Source organism: Podarcis filfolensis, assembly GCF_964270895.1.
Source record: "Podarcis filfolensis genome assembly, chromosome: 4".
Taxonomy (NCBI): domain Eukaryota; kingdom Metazoa; phylum Chordata; class Lepidosauria; order Squamata; family Lacertidae; genus Podarcis; species Podarcis filfolensis.
The window spans coordinates 89991279-90008330 of record NC_139607.1 but is presented as its reverse complement, the minus strand read 5'-3'; the positions used below and the strand labels follow the sequence as shown (position 1 = coordinate 90008330).

The 17052-nt window shown below is 44.9% G+C and overlaps 1 protein-coding gene across 4 annotated transcripts in view; it reads right to left on the bottom strand.

Annotated features, from left to right (window-relative positions):
• The window catches only part of NOX4 (NADPH oxidase 4), a 95721-nt gene that overhangs the window by 30179 nt on the left and 48490 nt on the right, over positions 1–17052 (bottom strand). For all 4 annotated transcript variants that reach the window (XM_083609926.1, XM_083609927.1, XM_083609924.1 and 1 more), the window contains exon 12: positions 13463–13523. In XM_083609926.1, coding sequence (XP_083466052.1) covers positions 13463–13523 — 61 coding nt within the window. The remainder of the gene's footprint in view (positions 1–13462; positions 13524–17052) is intronic.

Sequence of the window (17052 nt, the reverse complement as noted above, 5' to 3'; positions counted from 1 at the left end):
GGAGAATCTTGCATGACTTCTTCCCGTTTGTGTTTTGAGATAGGCAGTCTGATATTTAGCGGAAGAAGGATGGAGAAATAGAGTGGATAAGACAGATATCCGAGGGCTTATCCCCAATTCCCCTTGTCCTGTTGAATTCCCCCCAGGGGAAAACAGCTCCTCAACACTCAATAATTTTATTATTTGCTAGATTGGAGTAAACAGCGATTTGAGTTTTCCCCGGATTTCCCTCTGTTCCGATTCATCACCAAAGAATGGGTTTTCCCTTGGGAAGGAGTGGGGCAAGAGGAAAACCCGCAGAGAACCATGCTTTCTAGGCACAGTTCAAGCTGCAAGAAGCCTTTGAGGAAGAGGAAGGCTCCCATTTGCTGTTCAGTGGACCTGTCTGGCTGAAAACACTGAAAAGTCTCTCTGTAAATGCTTTCATTCAGCAGCTGCTTTGAAGTGAACAGGGCAGTGTGTACAACCATCAGACCCCAGCTGGATTCTAATTAAACTTCCTGTTCACGTTAACTTGGAGAGTCTGCTGGGATGGATTCTGATGCATTTTCCCAAGACCTGGTCTCTTTGGAGGTTCCATTTCCTGCTAACAGCTGACTGGAGTGCAATGCTGAAATCCTTGAGAATCATTTGTTGTGGGAAACCCTTTCTCCTAACAAAGAAAACAAAACAGAACGAATCTTCTCCCAGCCCCCTCGGAGCAAGAGAAGCAGGAAATGTTCTGTATAGGGAGAAGAGCCCTTGGATGAATTACCTCGGCTGATTCCCCTCATTGAGGAGGCTGTCCATCATAGATAGCGAAAAGTTTTTCTCCTCTCATAATAGTAGAAACCGGGGCCATCCAAGGAAGCTGGATATTGGAAGAGTTAAGGCAGTCTTTTGCTATTTCATCTTGAAAAGATTATTTATGTATGCGTCGACAGCCGCAAGAATGCTTTCCGCCCAGAAATGGAAGGAAGAGAAAGTCCCAGCAAAAGAAGAATGGATAACCAAGACGGTGGACTATGCCAAAATGGCAAAAATGACCATGAAGATCAGACACCAAGATGGCAAGAAATTTCGTAAAGAGTGGGAAAAAATTATACAGTACCTTAAAGATCACCGTAGAAATTTAAAAACGTTAGCAGGATTGTTATAGCACATATAATGTGATAAGGCTAAAGTTTAAAATGGATATAAATCAAATTTGAAAAATGTAATTAGATGCAGTAGAACGAAATAGAGAAACATTGGAAACCGGGCGGGGGGGAATCAGGTGATTCAAGTAATCTCAGGTGTATAAAAAATTGAAAATGATTTAATTGTATAAGGATACTATTTAAAAAACGGTATGTATGTGTGTGTGTGTGTGTGTGTGTGTGTGTGTGTATATATATATATGAAGAGTCAAGACAGATAAAAAAGTACTTCTTCACATGTGGTTAAGGGACGGAACCTGCTCCTTCAAGAAGGGGACAACAGAGGAAGGGATGGTTGGACAGTGTTCTCAAAGCTACTAACGTGAGTTTGGCTGCATGGCTTTCTTAGAAATTCCCTACACAGCGGCTACAGATCTGTGAGTGGGCATGAGGCCAAGCAGAGATTTGCATACCTCTGGGGCTTGCATCTTGTGTTGTAAGCACAAAACAGCATCTATTCCCATGAAAGAAGTGCGTTTGGGATTTATGTTGTGGCTGGCACAGAGAATTGCGTTCCTTTTTAAAAAGATAATTGCTTTTGAGTGCACACCTTGGAAGAAGCCCACTGGAAACCAGGGCAGGATCAGTGAAGGAACAAAACCAGATGGAGACAAGGTAGATGGCAACTAGCTGACCAATCTAGCACAAAGTCAAGAGGCATGCCACATTCCCCAATTCCTTCCTCTATTTTGGAGGTAGCTAGTACTATCCAGGACAGTTACGAGGAGCAGTGAGGGGAAGCTTCTGCAGGCAAAGCAGAACCTGTTGTTGTTGTTGTTTAGTCGTGTCTGACTCTTCGTGATCCCATGGACCAGAGCACGCCAGGCACTCCTGTCTTCCACTGCCTCCCGCAGTTTGGTCAAACTCATGTTGGTAGCTTCGAGAACACCATCCAACCATCTCGTCCTCTGTCGTCCACTTCTCCTTGTGTCCCCAATCTTTCCCAACACCAGGGTCTTTTCCAGGGACTCTTCTCTTCTCATGAGGTGGCCAAAGTATTGGAGCCTCAGCTTCAGGATCTGTCCTTCCAGTGAGCACTCAGGGCTGAATTCCTTCAGAATGGAGAGGTTTGATCTTCTTGCAGTCCATGGGGCTCTCAAGAGTCTCCTCCAGCACCATAATTCAAAAGCATCAATTCTTTATGGTCCAGCTCTCACTTCCATACGTTACTACTGGGAAAACAGCTGTTGTTGTTGGACTACAACTCCCATCATCACTGACCACTGGTCCTGCTAGCTAGGGATGATGGGAGTGGTAGTCTAACAACAGCTGGGGACCCAAGTTTGAGAAACACTGACACCATAGAGCTTTGGCCCTTCCCCTAGCAGAGGTGTGCAGGACGTTTGACCTGCCCAGTGCAACTGAACTACAACTCCCATCAGCCAAAGCACAAACCTCTCCCAACCAATGGCCACTGCACCTTATCAGGGCAGAGGACCACCACTGTGAAGGGTTGCTGAGAGAATGTTAATGCACCAACACTTTACACATAGGGGGATATCTATTGGGGCCTGGAACCATGGTTGAAGTGGAAGACATGAGAATTTTTTTGCAGGGACCATAACTTGTGACCAAGGAAGCCATCACAAGGAGAGGCCATTTTAAAGAGTTGCCCCATGCTTGGAAAACCCAGCTTCTATTTTATTTTGTAATAAGATTTTTATTTAAGTTTTTAATAATATAATAATAAGCTAACAGCTACCACAAAATACAAATAAATACAGTGGTACCTCGGGTTACATACGCTTCAGGTTACATACGCTTCAGGTTACAGACTCCGCTAACCCAGAAACTTCAGGTTAAGAACTTTGCTTCAGGATGAGAACAGAAATCGTGCTCCAGCGGCGCAGCAGCAGCAGGAGGCCCCTTTAGCTAAAGTGGTGCTTGAGGTTAAGAACAGTTTCAGGTTAAGTACGGACCTCCAGAATGAATTAAGTACTTAACCTGAGGTACCACTGTACAAAAAAACACAAATACACCAAGTAGCATAGAGAGTCCTCTCTTAAAGGGACTTCTTAGCCCTTACCACCCACAGAAGATAGTAGCACCTCCTTTCCTTTCTGCTCCCAGCTTCTCACACAGGGAAATCAACATTTCCCTGTCTCCCATCCAGTGCTCTCCATCAACCATCTACCACCCCCAGGAGTATGTGATCTTGGACCTTTATAAAGACCCCAGACATAGGACTCCAAAGGGGGGCGGGGACAAAGAAGGGAGACAAAAGGAAGGAAGGAAGGAAGGAAGGAAGGAAGGAAGGAAGGAAGGAAGGAGAAAAAGAAGAGAAAGAAAGAATAAAAAGAAAGGGTGGGATAATCGAGAAGTTGGGATGATTGAAGGATGGAAGAATGAGGAAACCCCAACGAAAGAACAATGGCAAGAAAAACTGCGAAGTTGGCAAAGCTGACATATAAATTACGTGAGAAGGACAACCGTGACTTCAAGGAAGAATGGGAACTTTTTACAAACTATCTAAGAACACCAACAAAATGATTTGGACTCCTTGGCAGGTTTTGAATAAACACCCACAAATTTATTAGTAGAATATATGACAGATAAGGCAATGATATGTACAATTTTTTAACATGCAGAGAATAAAATGTGCAAACAAATCAGAGAGGGGAGCTGAGGGAAATCCTTAGGGAGTGGGAGAGGGAGGGAAGGGTGGAAAATGTAATTGGTTATTTTGATTGACATTTTGTTTTGTTAAAATGGTTTAATATAGATATGAGAAGTTGGGGTGATTGAGAGGCCGGAAACCCCAACTTCTCAGTCCTCCCACAGTGCCATTGCAAAGGAATGCAAAGCTATGCCAGCTAATCTTGTGGCATCCCAGCAGAACTGTGCCACCCTGGAGAGCTCCTTTAGTAGATGTGCCAGGGGGCGCAGTGGCATTAATCAGCAGCAGGGGTGGCCCAGCTGGCAGCAAACCTTTTCCATGTTTGGATTCAGCAGCACTAAGCCCACCCTTCTGCCATTCTCCGTTCCTGTCGCATGGCTGCCTTCTGATGCCTTATTTCTAAAGGGCACCAGTGTGTGGCACGCTCATGCCTTCAGGATGCTGGCAAGGTCTAAGATGAGGACATGAAAGGCACAATGAGGCCACCAGGTGTAAACAGGCAAAAAAGGCATCTGCCACACAGAGGGGGGGGGGAGACTTCACTGCTTGCAGATCCACCTGAGCTATAGGTGTGTCTTACATTTCTCATTCTCTGAGCACAGGGATTGGGGGCGGGGAGGGGCGATTCAATTTGCATTTAAAGGTGAACCTATTTAATTTGCACTTTCTGAAAACCATCTGCCCACTGCCATCCTTTGGAATTCGCAGCCATCCTTCGCAATCAGCACTTCTCTGCATGCTGCAATGCAGCCAGCCGGCCAAGAAGAGGGTACAAAATTGCATATACAGTGGTACCTTGGGTTACATACGCTTCAGGTTACATACGCTTCAGGTTACAGACTCCGCTAACCCAGAAATAGTGCTTCAGGTTAAGAACTTTGCTTCAGGATGAGAACAGAAATCGCTCGGCTGCTGCGGGAGGCCCCATTAGCTAAAGTGATACCTCAGGTTAAGAACAGTTTCAGGTTAAGAACGGACCTCCGGAACGAATTAAGTACTTAACCCGAGGAACCACTGTACCAGGGTTAAGTGTGCATAGAAATTCGTATCTTAGTGAAAACAGCATGCAAGTATACATCTTATTAGCGAAAACTGCTTTGCAAAAAATGAGCATTTTAGGCAAGAGTGCCTACAAAAATGCCAGTATTAGGAGAAATTCTCATTCAAAATGCTGATGAATTTTCATGAGGACTTAAAAAACAACAACCACATAAAGGTACAAGGTAAAGGGACCCCTGACTGTTAAGTCCAGTTGCGGACGACTCTGGGGTTGCGGCACTCATCGCATATTTATGTGGAAATGTGGAAAACTAAACTTAAGACCCGAAAATGGCAAACTGAACCCTCTACAAGAATGCTGTTTTAGGGAAGGAGATGCAAAATGAAAACCAGAAGCTGCTTTGTACAGAGTCAAACCATCGTTCCAAAGAACCTAGACTTGTCTGCTCTGTCTTGTCTCTGGCAGAGACCTTTGATATCACCTGCTACCTTTTTTCCCCTTTGATAACATTTTTTTTTATTTTTCCAAAAATAACAAAAACAACAATACAAGAACAAAGCACGACACGACAAAATGACTTCCCTCCAGTCCCTTCCTTGGTTGTATTATTTATCAACTTACTGCATGTCCATTATTAAATTTAAAACCTATTTAAACTGCCTGTTATCCATTCAAAACAAAATTACAAGTAATCTTAAAACCATGCTAATGTATTAACCTGTGTACACTGCTTTTGTATATATGCAATAAGCACCTTCCATTCTTCCTTAAATTCAAGATATCACCTGGAGATGCCTGGGACTGAACCTGGGGCATTGGTCACTCGTCCATCTAACTCAATATTGCCTCCACTATCCAGCAGCAGCTATCCAGGGACTCAGGCCAGGAGTCTTTCCCAGACCAAGGGCTGAACCTGGGACCTTTTTCATGCAAAGCAAATGCTCAAGCCTCAAACCAGGAGTTGCAAAGAAAACACCTGTTTCGCTGTTTGTTTGTTGCGTGGCGAGTTCCCGCTCCCCCCCCCCAGTGGAAATAAAGACACAATTATTAAGGTTAATGGGCTAAATAAGGCCACAACTTTATTGGTTACAAGTGATGAGCGGTATTGGCTTAGGCATTGGTCCTAACTGACTATATCCGACTTCAGCCCGTCCGTTTGAAGTCTGGGAAGGGTTAACCACCAGTAGGGGGAACCCTGCTGATGCACATCAACTAGGAATTCCCCCGGGGTCACCAATTGGGGGCGTGCCTTAGGCCCCCACCTCCATAGGCTTCGGACAGGGAATCCTTTATCGGACTACCCTTCAATATGTGGGGCAGGTGATGGCGTTACCTCCCCTCTTCCATCTACAGAGCAATACCAATGCCTATCCACCAATACCCAGAAAGTTGTGACAATTTGTTACCAGGTAGGTGAAAACCAAGTGGCTGGTGCCAATTTGCCAAGTGGAAAAATTCCTACCAGGCCCCTCAACGGCGACCAACCAAGGTCCATAGCAAGGTCAAGGAACAAAAACCTGAAAGGGCAGGAGGGTGGGAAAAACAGGAACAGCTGGCAGGCGGCAAAGAGGGAGATCCCTGGCCACGTCCTGGTTTAAATAAGGCAGGCCTTCCCCCCAGAGCCAGCCGATTGGCTGGCCAGGAGGTGACGCAGCCGGGAATCCCCCCAATCACGCGGGGGCTGGGTTCCAGCCGGTGCGCGTGTGTGATGGGGCCGTGAAACCCACAACTCCACCTCCTCCGAATGGCAGATGGGGCCTTTCTTACAGCAGCTGAAACAGTTGTTCGGAGCTGCCATCGCCCATTTCCTCCCCTCTCCCAAATACCCATAAAATATAACTGCATAATCATATGACGTCATTCCATGGTGAATTTTCAACAAGAGGCTTGTCTGACCCCTTCCCTTCCCTACGTTCCATCATTCCGGTTGTCTAGACAAGCTTTCCTATACAGCTTTTTCTGCTGGCTCTGGTTTTAATTATTTGTCTTTCTTTCTCTCACGCTTTTTTTTTTTTTTGCATTCTTTCATCTTTTTGTTTGTTTGCTGGTCTTGTTGTTTTAAAAATAAATCTAAGCACTCTCTTTTTTGGCTGTGGAAAAGAAGGATCAAAACAATCATTTAAATAAAAAATAAAATGAATTGTCAGTTAATAAAGAAAGAAATGGCAGCTACCACTGGGATTTGCACACAATTTTTTGGTAAATTGGGGAAGTTAGCACACCTCAGCTTGTGTGATGTATCAGCTAAACAGAGTCCCAGCAGAGTTTTCAGAGATTTTATGCTCCCAGCAAAAAGCTTCTCTAAGAGTTCCTGGTTAAAGGGAAAACTTCTCTCCCACACAGTTCAAAGGGTCTATTGCATCCAGACACAAGACAAAGCTAAAGTTTACTACCTACGATGTAAAGTTCTTTTGTTCTTTAGAGCAAAAATACATAGGTACAGATATACCAACACTAAGGTAAAACATAAGGTAAAGGACCCCTGGAGGGTTAAGTCCGGTCAAAGGCGACTATGGGGTTGCGGCGCTCATCTCGTTTTCAGGCCGAGGGAGCCGGCGTTTGTCTGCAAACAGCTTTCTGGGTCATGTGGCCAGCATGAGTAAACTGCTTCTGGCACAACGGGACACCGTGACGAGTGCCAGAGCGTACAGAAACGCCGTTTACCTTCTTGCCGCAGCGGTACCTATTTATCTACTTGTACTGCTGTGCTTTTAAACTGCTAGGTTGGCAGAACTGGAACAGAGCAACGAGAGCTCACCCTGTCTTGGGGATTCGAACCGCCCACCTTCTGATCAGCAAGCCCAAGAGGCTCAGTGGTTTAGACCACCACACCATGCTAGCTAAACCCACAGCCTCTTTCCCTTGACTCTTGCAGATTCAGAGTCTGATAGCATCAGGATTTGCAAAAACAGGACTTGATGAAAGTGATCCTGAACCAACATTCCTGAACCATTGGGTGGGTGAACGTCACAACAAGTCATCTATTCGACCTCACCAGTCTTGCCATGGTGATCCAGTGCACCTGGTACTCTTATCTCAGAGCATCAAGACACGAGACCGAGCACTGTGCAATCTAACCCATTGTTCACGTGGCATAGTGGTTAGAATATTGGACTAGGACCTGGAAGATCAGGGTTCAAATCCCCACTCGACCATGAAGCTCACTGGGTGACCTTTAACCGTCACTGCCTCTCAGCCTAACCTACCTCACAGGGGTTTTTTTGGGGGGGGATTAAATGAAGAGTGAGTGCACCAAGTACACCACCTTGAGCTTGGAGAAATTATTATTATTATTATTATTATTATTATTATTATTATTATTATTAATGATAAATAACATTATTATGAACAATAAACAACAGAAATACAAGAATTTATTTATGCCTCTTACTCTATTCTTCTCCCACTCTGGGATTAACTCCTGTGAGGTGTTTTTTTTTTTAACACTGAAAGAAAAATGAAACTGTTGCAGAAGGAAGCTCAAAAAGAGATTAAGGCGATAATTGCTTGATCTCTGTTTGTTTACCGCCGTTCATTAGAAGATTTTTTTTTCCTTTAAAAAGTCACAAGCAATTAATGAAAGTTGGCTAATGAGTGGGGTGTGTCGCTCACCTCGTTCTGAAGCCACAGTCTTATTTCTCTAACCCCTGCCCGCCCACTAACTGCTGGGTCCCCACCAGCTTGCATCCAACGCTGTCAGACTGTGGTCACTATCGATTACATGCTTCAGTTCTTCAGCAGCTCTAATCACATCTCTTGGGTTGCGGAGGATGATGCATTGCTCAGCGAACAGCTCTGACTTTTTATCGCTAAATTATTGCAAGCAGCAAAGGACCTCAGTAGCCTTTCAAGCACAGCTCCTACTCAGTAGAGCCAGCCAGCCCCAGGGTTGAGGGGTCCCTCAGAAAGGTGCTGGCCACTGTTGGCCACCATGTTTTGTGGCAAATGCTTGCTGTTGTTGGGTATTTTTTACCCACAATGCACCAGAACTCAGGCACTTCCAGAGAAGTGCTCTGTGGGAAATTCAGGTGGTGGACGCCAAGTTCTGTCACTGATGGTTCAGAGGTGCTAGTCAACAGCCAGAACTGGGAAATGTCTGAGATTTGGAGAGTTGCCATCAGTTGAGACAGAGAGAGAATAGCGGGCTAAGCAAATGAATGGCTGATTCAGTATTAAGGGAGATTTGGTGGCGCTGTGGGTTAAACCACAGAGCCTAGGCTTGCCAATCAGAAGGTTGGCGGTTTGAATCCCCATGACAGGGTGAGCTCCCGTTGTTCGGTCCCTGCTCTTGCCAACCGAGCTGTTCGAAAGCATGAAGTGCAAGTAGATAAATAGGTACCGCTCTGGCGGGAAGGTAAACGGCGTTTCCGTGCGCTGCTCTGGTTCGCCAGAAGTGGCTTAGTCATGCTGGCCACATGACCCAGAAGCTGTACGCCAGCTCCCTTGGCCAATAAAGCGAGATGAGCGCCGCAACCCCAGAGTCGGCCATGACTGGACCTAATGGTCAGGGGTCCTTTTACTTTTTATCTTGGTAAAGGGAAGGCCCTAGCTCAGTCATAGAGTTTGTGGCAGAGGTTTATTCCAGCCTAGCTGTGTACCACACTTACAATTGCCAAGAAAACTTCTAGATGTAAAATCTGTGCTCTGCCACTCTGACTCATATATTGGCAATCTTTTAGGGCTGTACCCAGCTAGAGTTGACTCATTGGAATAAATGGCCCTAAGTTAGTTATGCCTATCAATTCCAGTGGGTTTACTCTGAGTAGAACTAGCATGATACATGACTAGAAAGATTTTTTTTTTTTTAAGGGTAGTAGGGTTTAAACTCCTATAGCCTAGAAGCCCTTCTCCAGAGTCTACTGGTCCCAGTTGCAGTTATTTGTTGCTATTAGAAGTGCACTCTGCACATGCTCAGTTGAGGAACGTTTGTTGATGTCCCAGGACTAAGCTGAAGCAGAAACACGTGCTCTCACACACAGCTCAGATGCTGATCCAAGGCACAAATTTTGCCGTGAACATATGTGTTACATAGGGAAGGACCTATTAAATTATTCCACTTATTTTTGTAACGCAGCATAAAGCGAGCCTTGCAAGCAAAACTATCAGATTAGCATTCATCCGAATTATTCTGCACACAATATAGTTTCTATTGTAGTAAACCATGCAACGTCGTACAAACATACCTTACAGTATTAATGTCAGCCTGAAATATATTTAGAAAAGGAAGCAGGAGGGAGGTTAGAATATTGCTCGTATTTGCAGAATGCTTTTATGTAGCTGGTTTTGTTTTCCTGGCTTTTGCATTCTTGGAAAGTAAAGACAATCCCTCTGGCCACAGCTGTCTTCAAAGGATGTCAGCCTTAAAACAAACATGACATGGTACTAAAAGGTGCCGCAAAGGGATGCAGATCAAATAAAGGAGCAGAATGAGTTGGAAACGAGTGACGTAATCTACAAAATATTTACCACAGCTAAGCTTTTGGGGGCAGAAGAAAGTAGCACAGGTCATGCTCATGAACGCACTGATGGTACTTGGCACATTCATGGACCACAAATCACATGTTCGCAGTCAGCTCCCAGGCTGCTGTAGCAATTTATGGGGGATCAGGTCCTGTGAGGCTCTTTATATCCTCATTCCTGCCTGCACCACTCCCTAGACTGGGAGGCAGGGCAGGTGAGAAGAGGAATAATCTGATCCAGGTGGTCCCATGAACCTATTTCTTCAAAGTGATGCAGGACCTGGTCACATGGCAAGCACGGTGTGTGTGTGGGTGTGTGTCGGGGTGTGGGTGTTGTGCATGCCCGCAGAGCTATCACACAGCCACAGTAACTGACATAATCTCTTGCCCTCACTGTGATCCACGCGACGGTCACCTCCAGACTGGATTACTGTAACTCACTCTACGTGGGGCTGCCCTTGAGACTGACCCAGAAACTCCAGCGGGTGCAGAATGCCGCGGCGAGATTCCTTACGGGGTCCTCGCTGCGGGATCACATTCACCCAGTGCTATACCAGCTACATTGGCTCCCGGTGGAGTACAGGATCAGGTTTAAGGTGCTGGTTTTAACCTTTAAAGCCCTATACGGTCTAGGACCCTCGTACCTACAGGACCGCCTCTCCTGGTATGTCCCATGGAGCACCTTACGGTCTTCAAACAAAACCATCTTGGAGGTCCCAGGCCACAGGGATGTTAGGCTGGCCTCAACCAGAGTCAGGGATTTTTTGGCTGTGGCCCCGATCTGGTGGAACGCTCTGTCACAAGAGACTAGGGCCCTGCGGGACCTGACTTCTCTTCCAGCTCAGCCTGACCCCCACCTTTGGCAATCCTCACAGAACTCTAGCCCAATGGTTGCCATTAATTTGATTTGAACTGATCTTATAATGAAATGATTTTAGAATGTTTTATTATTTTCTTGTTGTTAGCTGCTCTGAGCCCGGCTTCGGCTGGGGAGGGCGGGATATAAATAATTTTTTTATTATTATTATTATTACTATTATTTTTATTACTATTACTATTACCTGTTATTTGAACACTCTCCTTTGTTGACCCTTATAGAGGGTTGCCCACGCTGAGTTTGTCACAGCAAAAAGCTACAAAGAGAGACTCATGACACCTTAAGGACTAATGAATTGTGTCATGTGCTAAGCAAGAAATAAGTAAACTGTGGCCCTCTAGATGCTGTGGTGCTAATATGTATATATTAATCTGTTTGCTCCCTATGCCAGGCCTGATCAATGGCAACTTTGCCCTCCTACTTCAATGGGGCTTTTTCTGTAGAACTCCAGAAGTTGTTGAACTCCAGCTTCCATGGGTCAAGCTGGTTGGGGATGATGGGAGTTGGAGTCTGGCAATATCTGGAGGGCCACAGGTTGCCCAAAACCTGATGTAAGCTTTTTCTTGAACTAGAAACTAGATAAATAGAACTACAGACAGATAAATATTGGGCTGGATACAGCTAAGGCAATGTGCTAGCGGACGAGTGCAACAGGACTTGCCCCCTCCTTCCCTCTGTGCATCCCCCCCCCATGTCCCTGCTCCCCAAATTGGCTCTGCAGGGCCAGGACAACCACCAGCTCAGCAGGCAGGCAAAGAAGATGGGAGATCATGCTGTTGAGCGAGCAGAGATGGTTCTGCCGATGGTAGGTTTCCACCCACTACTCTCAACAGCAGCGCAAAAGCACAGTTTATGACAGTTCAATTAGAGCTTAAAAGTGTGCAAAATTACCCTTTACTGCAACCGGTAATAATAGGGGCCAGCAACGTAAGGCCCATGGGCCACAAGCAGCCCACGGGAGTTGTTTAACCGGCCCATGAGCTGCCCCCAAACCGAGCTGCCCGCTTGGTGAGTCCCCACGCACTGCACTAAACCGGTGCAGCACAGCACGGCACGGAGACTCGCTTCCGCGGCACCAGAAATCGTGTCTGTGCAGACGCCGAAAATCACGGGGAGGTGTGCAATCTGGCCCACAGAGCGATCTCTGCTGAAGTGAAGTGGCCCAGGCAAGAAGAAGAGTTTGGATTTGATATCCCACTTTATCACTACCCTAAGGAGTCTCCAAGCGGCTAACATTCTCCTTTCCCTTCCTCCCCCACAACAAACACTCTGTGAGGTGAGTGGGGCTGAGAGACTTCAGAGAAGTGTGACTAACCCAAGGTCACCCAGCAGCTGCATGTGGAGGAGCGGGGAAGCGAACCCGGTTCACCAGATTACGAGTCCACTGCTCTTAACCACTACACCACACTGGCTCTCAAGATAAACCTTGCCGACCCCTGGGTCATATAGTAATCAGGAAAATGAGAATACAATCAGCCACTGATGCTGTTGGCATCCATTTATATATGTGGGTCCCACCCCCCACCCAATTTCATCCTCTTCCACCACCATCACACACTCACCCATGACTCAAGTTTGAGCAAATTTCATTTCATACTCCCCTTGCTATCCAGCCTTTTGAATTCCCCTCCCTGCAGGAGGGCTCTCCTTCCTTGGATGCTTTTAAGCAGAGTTTGGATGGCCATCTGTCATGGATGCTGTAGCTGAGATTCCTGCATTGCAGGGGGTTGGACTAGATGACCCTTGGGGTCCTTTCCAACTCTACAATTCTACAAAAATTAAAAGCAGAATTCCTCATTTTCTGCAGAGGCCCAGTGGACCCCAGTGACGTTCTCACACAGCCCGAGAGAAGCATATCGGAACATGAAAGCAACTCCGTAATCTCAGCATGACATAGGTGTTAACTAACCTGGAAGCCAACCAAGCGTCTGGCATTAAAAAATCCCCTTATCTAGCAAATGCACATTTCAGCACCGACTTCCGCAGCCATCGCATGTGGCCCAAAGGCAAGCAGGTTGCTGCACACAGAAAATAATATTTTGAAAGGAAAAAGCCAAGACACGGGCCGTATTATTAACAATTAGCATGACAATCAGAACAATTTGTCTGGACTCAGAACAACAACAACAAAGTGACATGTATAAGCACAGCTGAATGAAGCCATCAGCACAACCGCAATAGAAATCACCCGGGGTGGGGGGCAAGCCCCTTCAAATCATGTTCTAAACAGCGTATGATTTGAAATTGCCCTCTAGATGGAAGCTGCTGAGGAAAGGGGGTTTCAGGTCAAAGCCATCTGTTAAGAGAGAGATTAAACCAACATTCACCTACCTGTCCAGTCGCCAACGACCTTAATGTGGACCCCAAAACTTGCTTCGGAAGCTGTTGGGCACTGTGGGGGGAAATAAAATGAAGCGTGTTGAAATGCAGTTGTGGGGGGAAGTAATTAGCAATACAGTGGTACCTCGGGTTACAGACACTTCAGGTTACATACGCTTCAGATTACAGACTCCGCTAACCCAGAAATAGTACCTCGGGTTAAGAACTTTGCTTCAGGATGAGAACAGAAATCGTGCTCTGGCGGCGCAGCGGCAGCAGGAGGCCCCATTAGCTAAAGTGGTACCTCAGGTTAAGAACAGTTTCAGGTTAAGAACGGATTAAGTACTTAACCCGAGGTACCATTGTACATCAATAACTTGTGAAGGTCTTTTCTTCTTTTTGCAATAAGATTTTTATTGAGATTTCCCCGTAATACGATAAGATTACAAGGATCTGAGATACAAAACAAAACAAAAAAGAATCAAAAGAGAAAGAGGCAATAGAGATAAAAAGAGAGAAAAGAGAGAAAGAGAGAGGGGGAAAACAAAGCAGAAACGGAGAAACATTAGCAAAAAATTACAAAAGAGAGACTTCCAATTTTCCTTCTCTTCATTTCTCTTCTCTTCTCTTCTCTTCTCTTCTCTTCTCTTCTATTCTATTCTATTCTATTCTTATTCTAATTTGCTGGTCACACACTAGAAGAAAATATTACTTAAAACCATCTGTCAATATGAACAACTATCTACTCTACTTTCTGTTCAACAATATTCCCTCTAAGTTTCAGGGTCTTTTTTTAAAATGGAAATGGGATAAAAAGGTAAAGGGATGCCTGACCATTAGGTCCAGTCGTGGCCAACTCTGGGGTTGCACGCTCATCTCACTTTATTGGCTGAGGGAGCCGGCGTACAGCTTCCGGGTCTTGTGGCCAGCATGACTAAGCCGCTTCTGGTGAACCAGAGCAGCGCACGGAAACACCGTTTACCTTCCCGCCAGAGCGGTACCTATTTATCTACTTGCACTTTGACGTGCTTTCGAACTGCTAGGTTGGCAGGAGCAGGGACCGAGCAACGGGAGCTCACCCCGTTGTGGGGATTCGAACTGCCGACCTACTGGACACACACACACACACACTCCCCTGAAAAGGGACATGACGAAAGAGCCCACAAAAACCAGAGCTGCCTGGCCAGAAATGAGAATTATGCAGAAATGTAGAATTTGGTATGGGATTAAGAACTGTAGATCAGTGGTACAGCAGGTGTTCCCTGCCCACAGGGCCCCAACATCAGTCCCAGGTACCCAATAAAAAACAGCGACAAACAGGTACTAGGTGATGGGAAATATCTATCTCCTCCTGAGACCCTGGAGAGCTGTCATCAGTCAGATTACACTGACTAGGTAGACAAGCATCCTGACTATTGTAAGGTAGCTTCATTTGGGACATAACATTTATTATCTTAAGAGTCTCTTGTTTTCATTTTAAAGACAGAGCCCTCCTGGGAAAGAGAGGAGAGGGGGTGCCTCTGTGTGTATCATATAGAAGGAAACCGGGTATGATTTTTTTCTAAAAAAATTTATTCTTGCTTCTCTTGCCTGGAGATTTAATTAATGGAGTTATCAGTTGACAAAAGCACGTGGCCAATTGACTAAGATTACTACAACCACTTCAGCAATTATTATTATTATTATTTAATTAATGGAGACATAATTAATGGAGTTATCAATTGACAAAAGCACATGGCCAACTGACTAAGATTACTATAACCACTTCAGCAATCATTATTATTATTATTGTTATTATTTAATTAATGGAGACTTAATTAATGGAGTTATCAGTTGACAAAAGCACATGGCCAATTGACTAAGATTACTATAACCACTTCAGCAATTATTATTATTATTATTATTATTATTATTATTATTATTACTGATTGATCGATATATCACCCTTTATCAAAAGATTACAGGGCAGTGCACAACATCAAAACCATATTACAGAAAAAAAATTAATAAAAACGTAATAAAACATAGCAAGAAGCACAACAGCCCTTTAAAAGTAGACCAGTATAATCAACCTCAGTATTGTGAATGGTGGGAGGGAGCGGATGCTGAAAGAACAGTGGCTTACCTAAAGGTACCAAACAACCTGGGTGGAACTCAACTATGTTTACTCAAAGTAAACCCATTGAAATTAATGGACTTAGTCAGGTTCATTACTTTCAATGGGTCTACACCTAGTAAAACCACCACCAAAACCCCTGTTGCCAAACACTTGCCTTTCTAGAAAAGTTATGGTTTGCAAGGACTACATTTGAGCGTTTATAAGCCTTTTTCTCAACACTTTGCCTGCCTCCAACACTTTTTTTAGATGTTGATTGTTATTTTTTGACATAGTTTAGTGCTTTTTTCTAAGGCAGGATAATGCTAATTGAAATACATGTACGCCACACTGCCTCCCTCTGAAGTAAGTGAAATATGGAGAAGTCCATCTAATCCCGCTTGCCCGATTCCCACGGACACTCCAGCAGCATCACTTTAACAAATTACTCATAAAAAGCCAGATTCCCCTCCTCTCCCCTTCGGAGTTTAGGAAGGATATATTTCAACACTGCCTACAGATCCTCAGGGCTCCTTCGGGGATTCTTGGATGCCTTGCTCTGCTGATAAATCTCGCAGAAGGAAATGTCATCTACAAACTAGACGGGAAGAATCCAAGTTTTGGCTAATACAGTGTAATTTAAATTACAGTGTAATTTAAACACATACACAAGTGTGTGCTGTGTTCTCTTGCATCATTCATAGCCCAGATCTGTGTAATGCTGTGCCAACTGCGTCCCATCGAGACTAATGCAGCCACCAGCCCGTCAATTGATTAAATTTCTATTCTATATGTAATGTTTGATGCATTACTGTATTTTAATATTTTGTTGGAAGCTGCCCAGAGTGGCTGGGGAAGCCCAGCCAGATGGGCGGGGTATAAATTAATAATAATAATAATAATAATAATAATAATAATAATTATTATTATTATTATTATTATTATTATTATTATTATTATTCCATTCACCCAAAGATTGTAGGGCAGTTTGCAATATAAAACACAGATATATACCATATTAACAAACGAAAACAATAACCTCCACCTCGCCACTGCTACACAAAAACGATTTAAAAGACCATAGATTGTTATCAGACCTTCCGGTTTGGGAGAACCTAGTTCTACATTTAAAATCAGGGAAGGTCACAATATATGGAGTTGGATTCTGTAATGGCATTAGGGGTTGCTTGTGCGTAAGTTGCCGCCGCTCTGGGCTAGGTTGGCTGGTTAAACTATTTCTCGCTAGACAGCCATCCACTCCGCGGCTGTTCAGTCGCTGGCAGAATCCGTCAGTGGGCGTTTCTTAAACCTTTTCCAACATAAAAGTTGTTTGACGCCCAGTCTCCTCCTACTCTCCCTGCGCGGAAGTCTTCTGCACAGGGAGGGCGTGGGTAGCGGAGGACCTGTGCTCTCCCCGCTGGTGTCCAGTGAAGAGTCCCGGAGCCTGCTCTCTGCTTCCCCCATTGGCCCCCCTCTATCCCTGGTGTTGCGCTGATTTTCTTCCCCA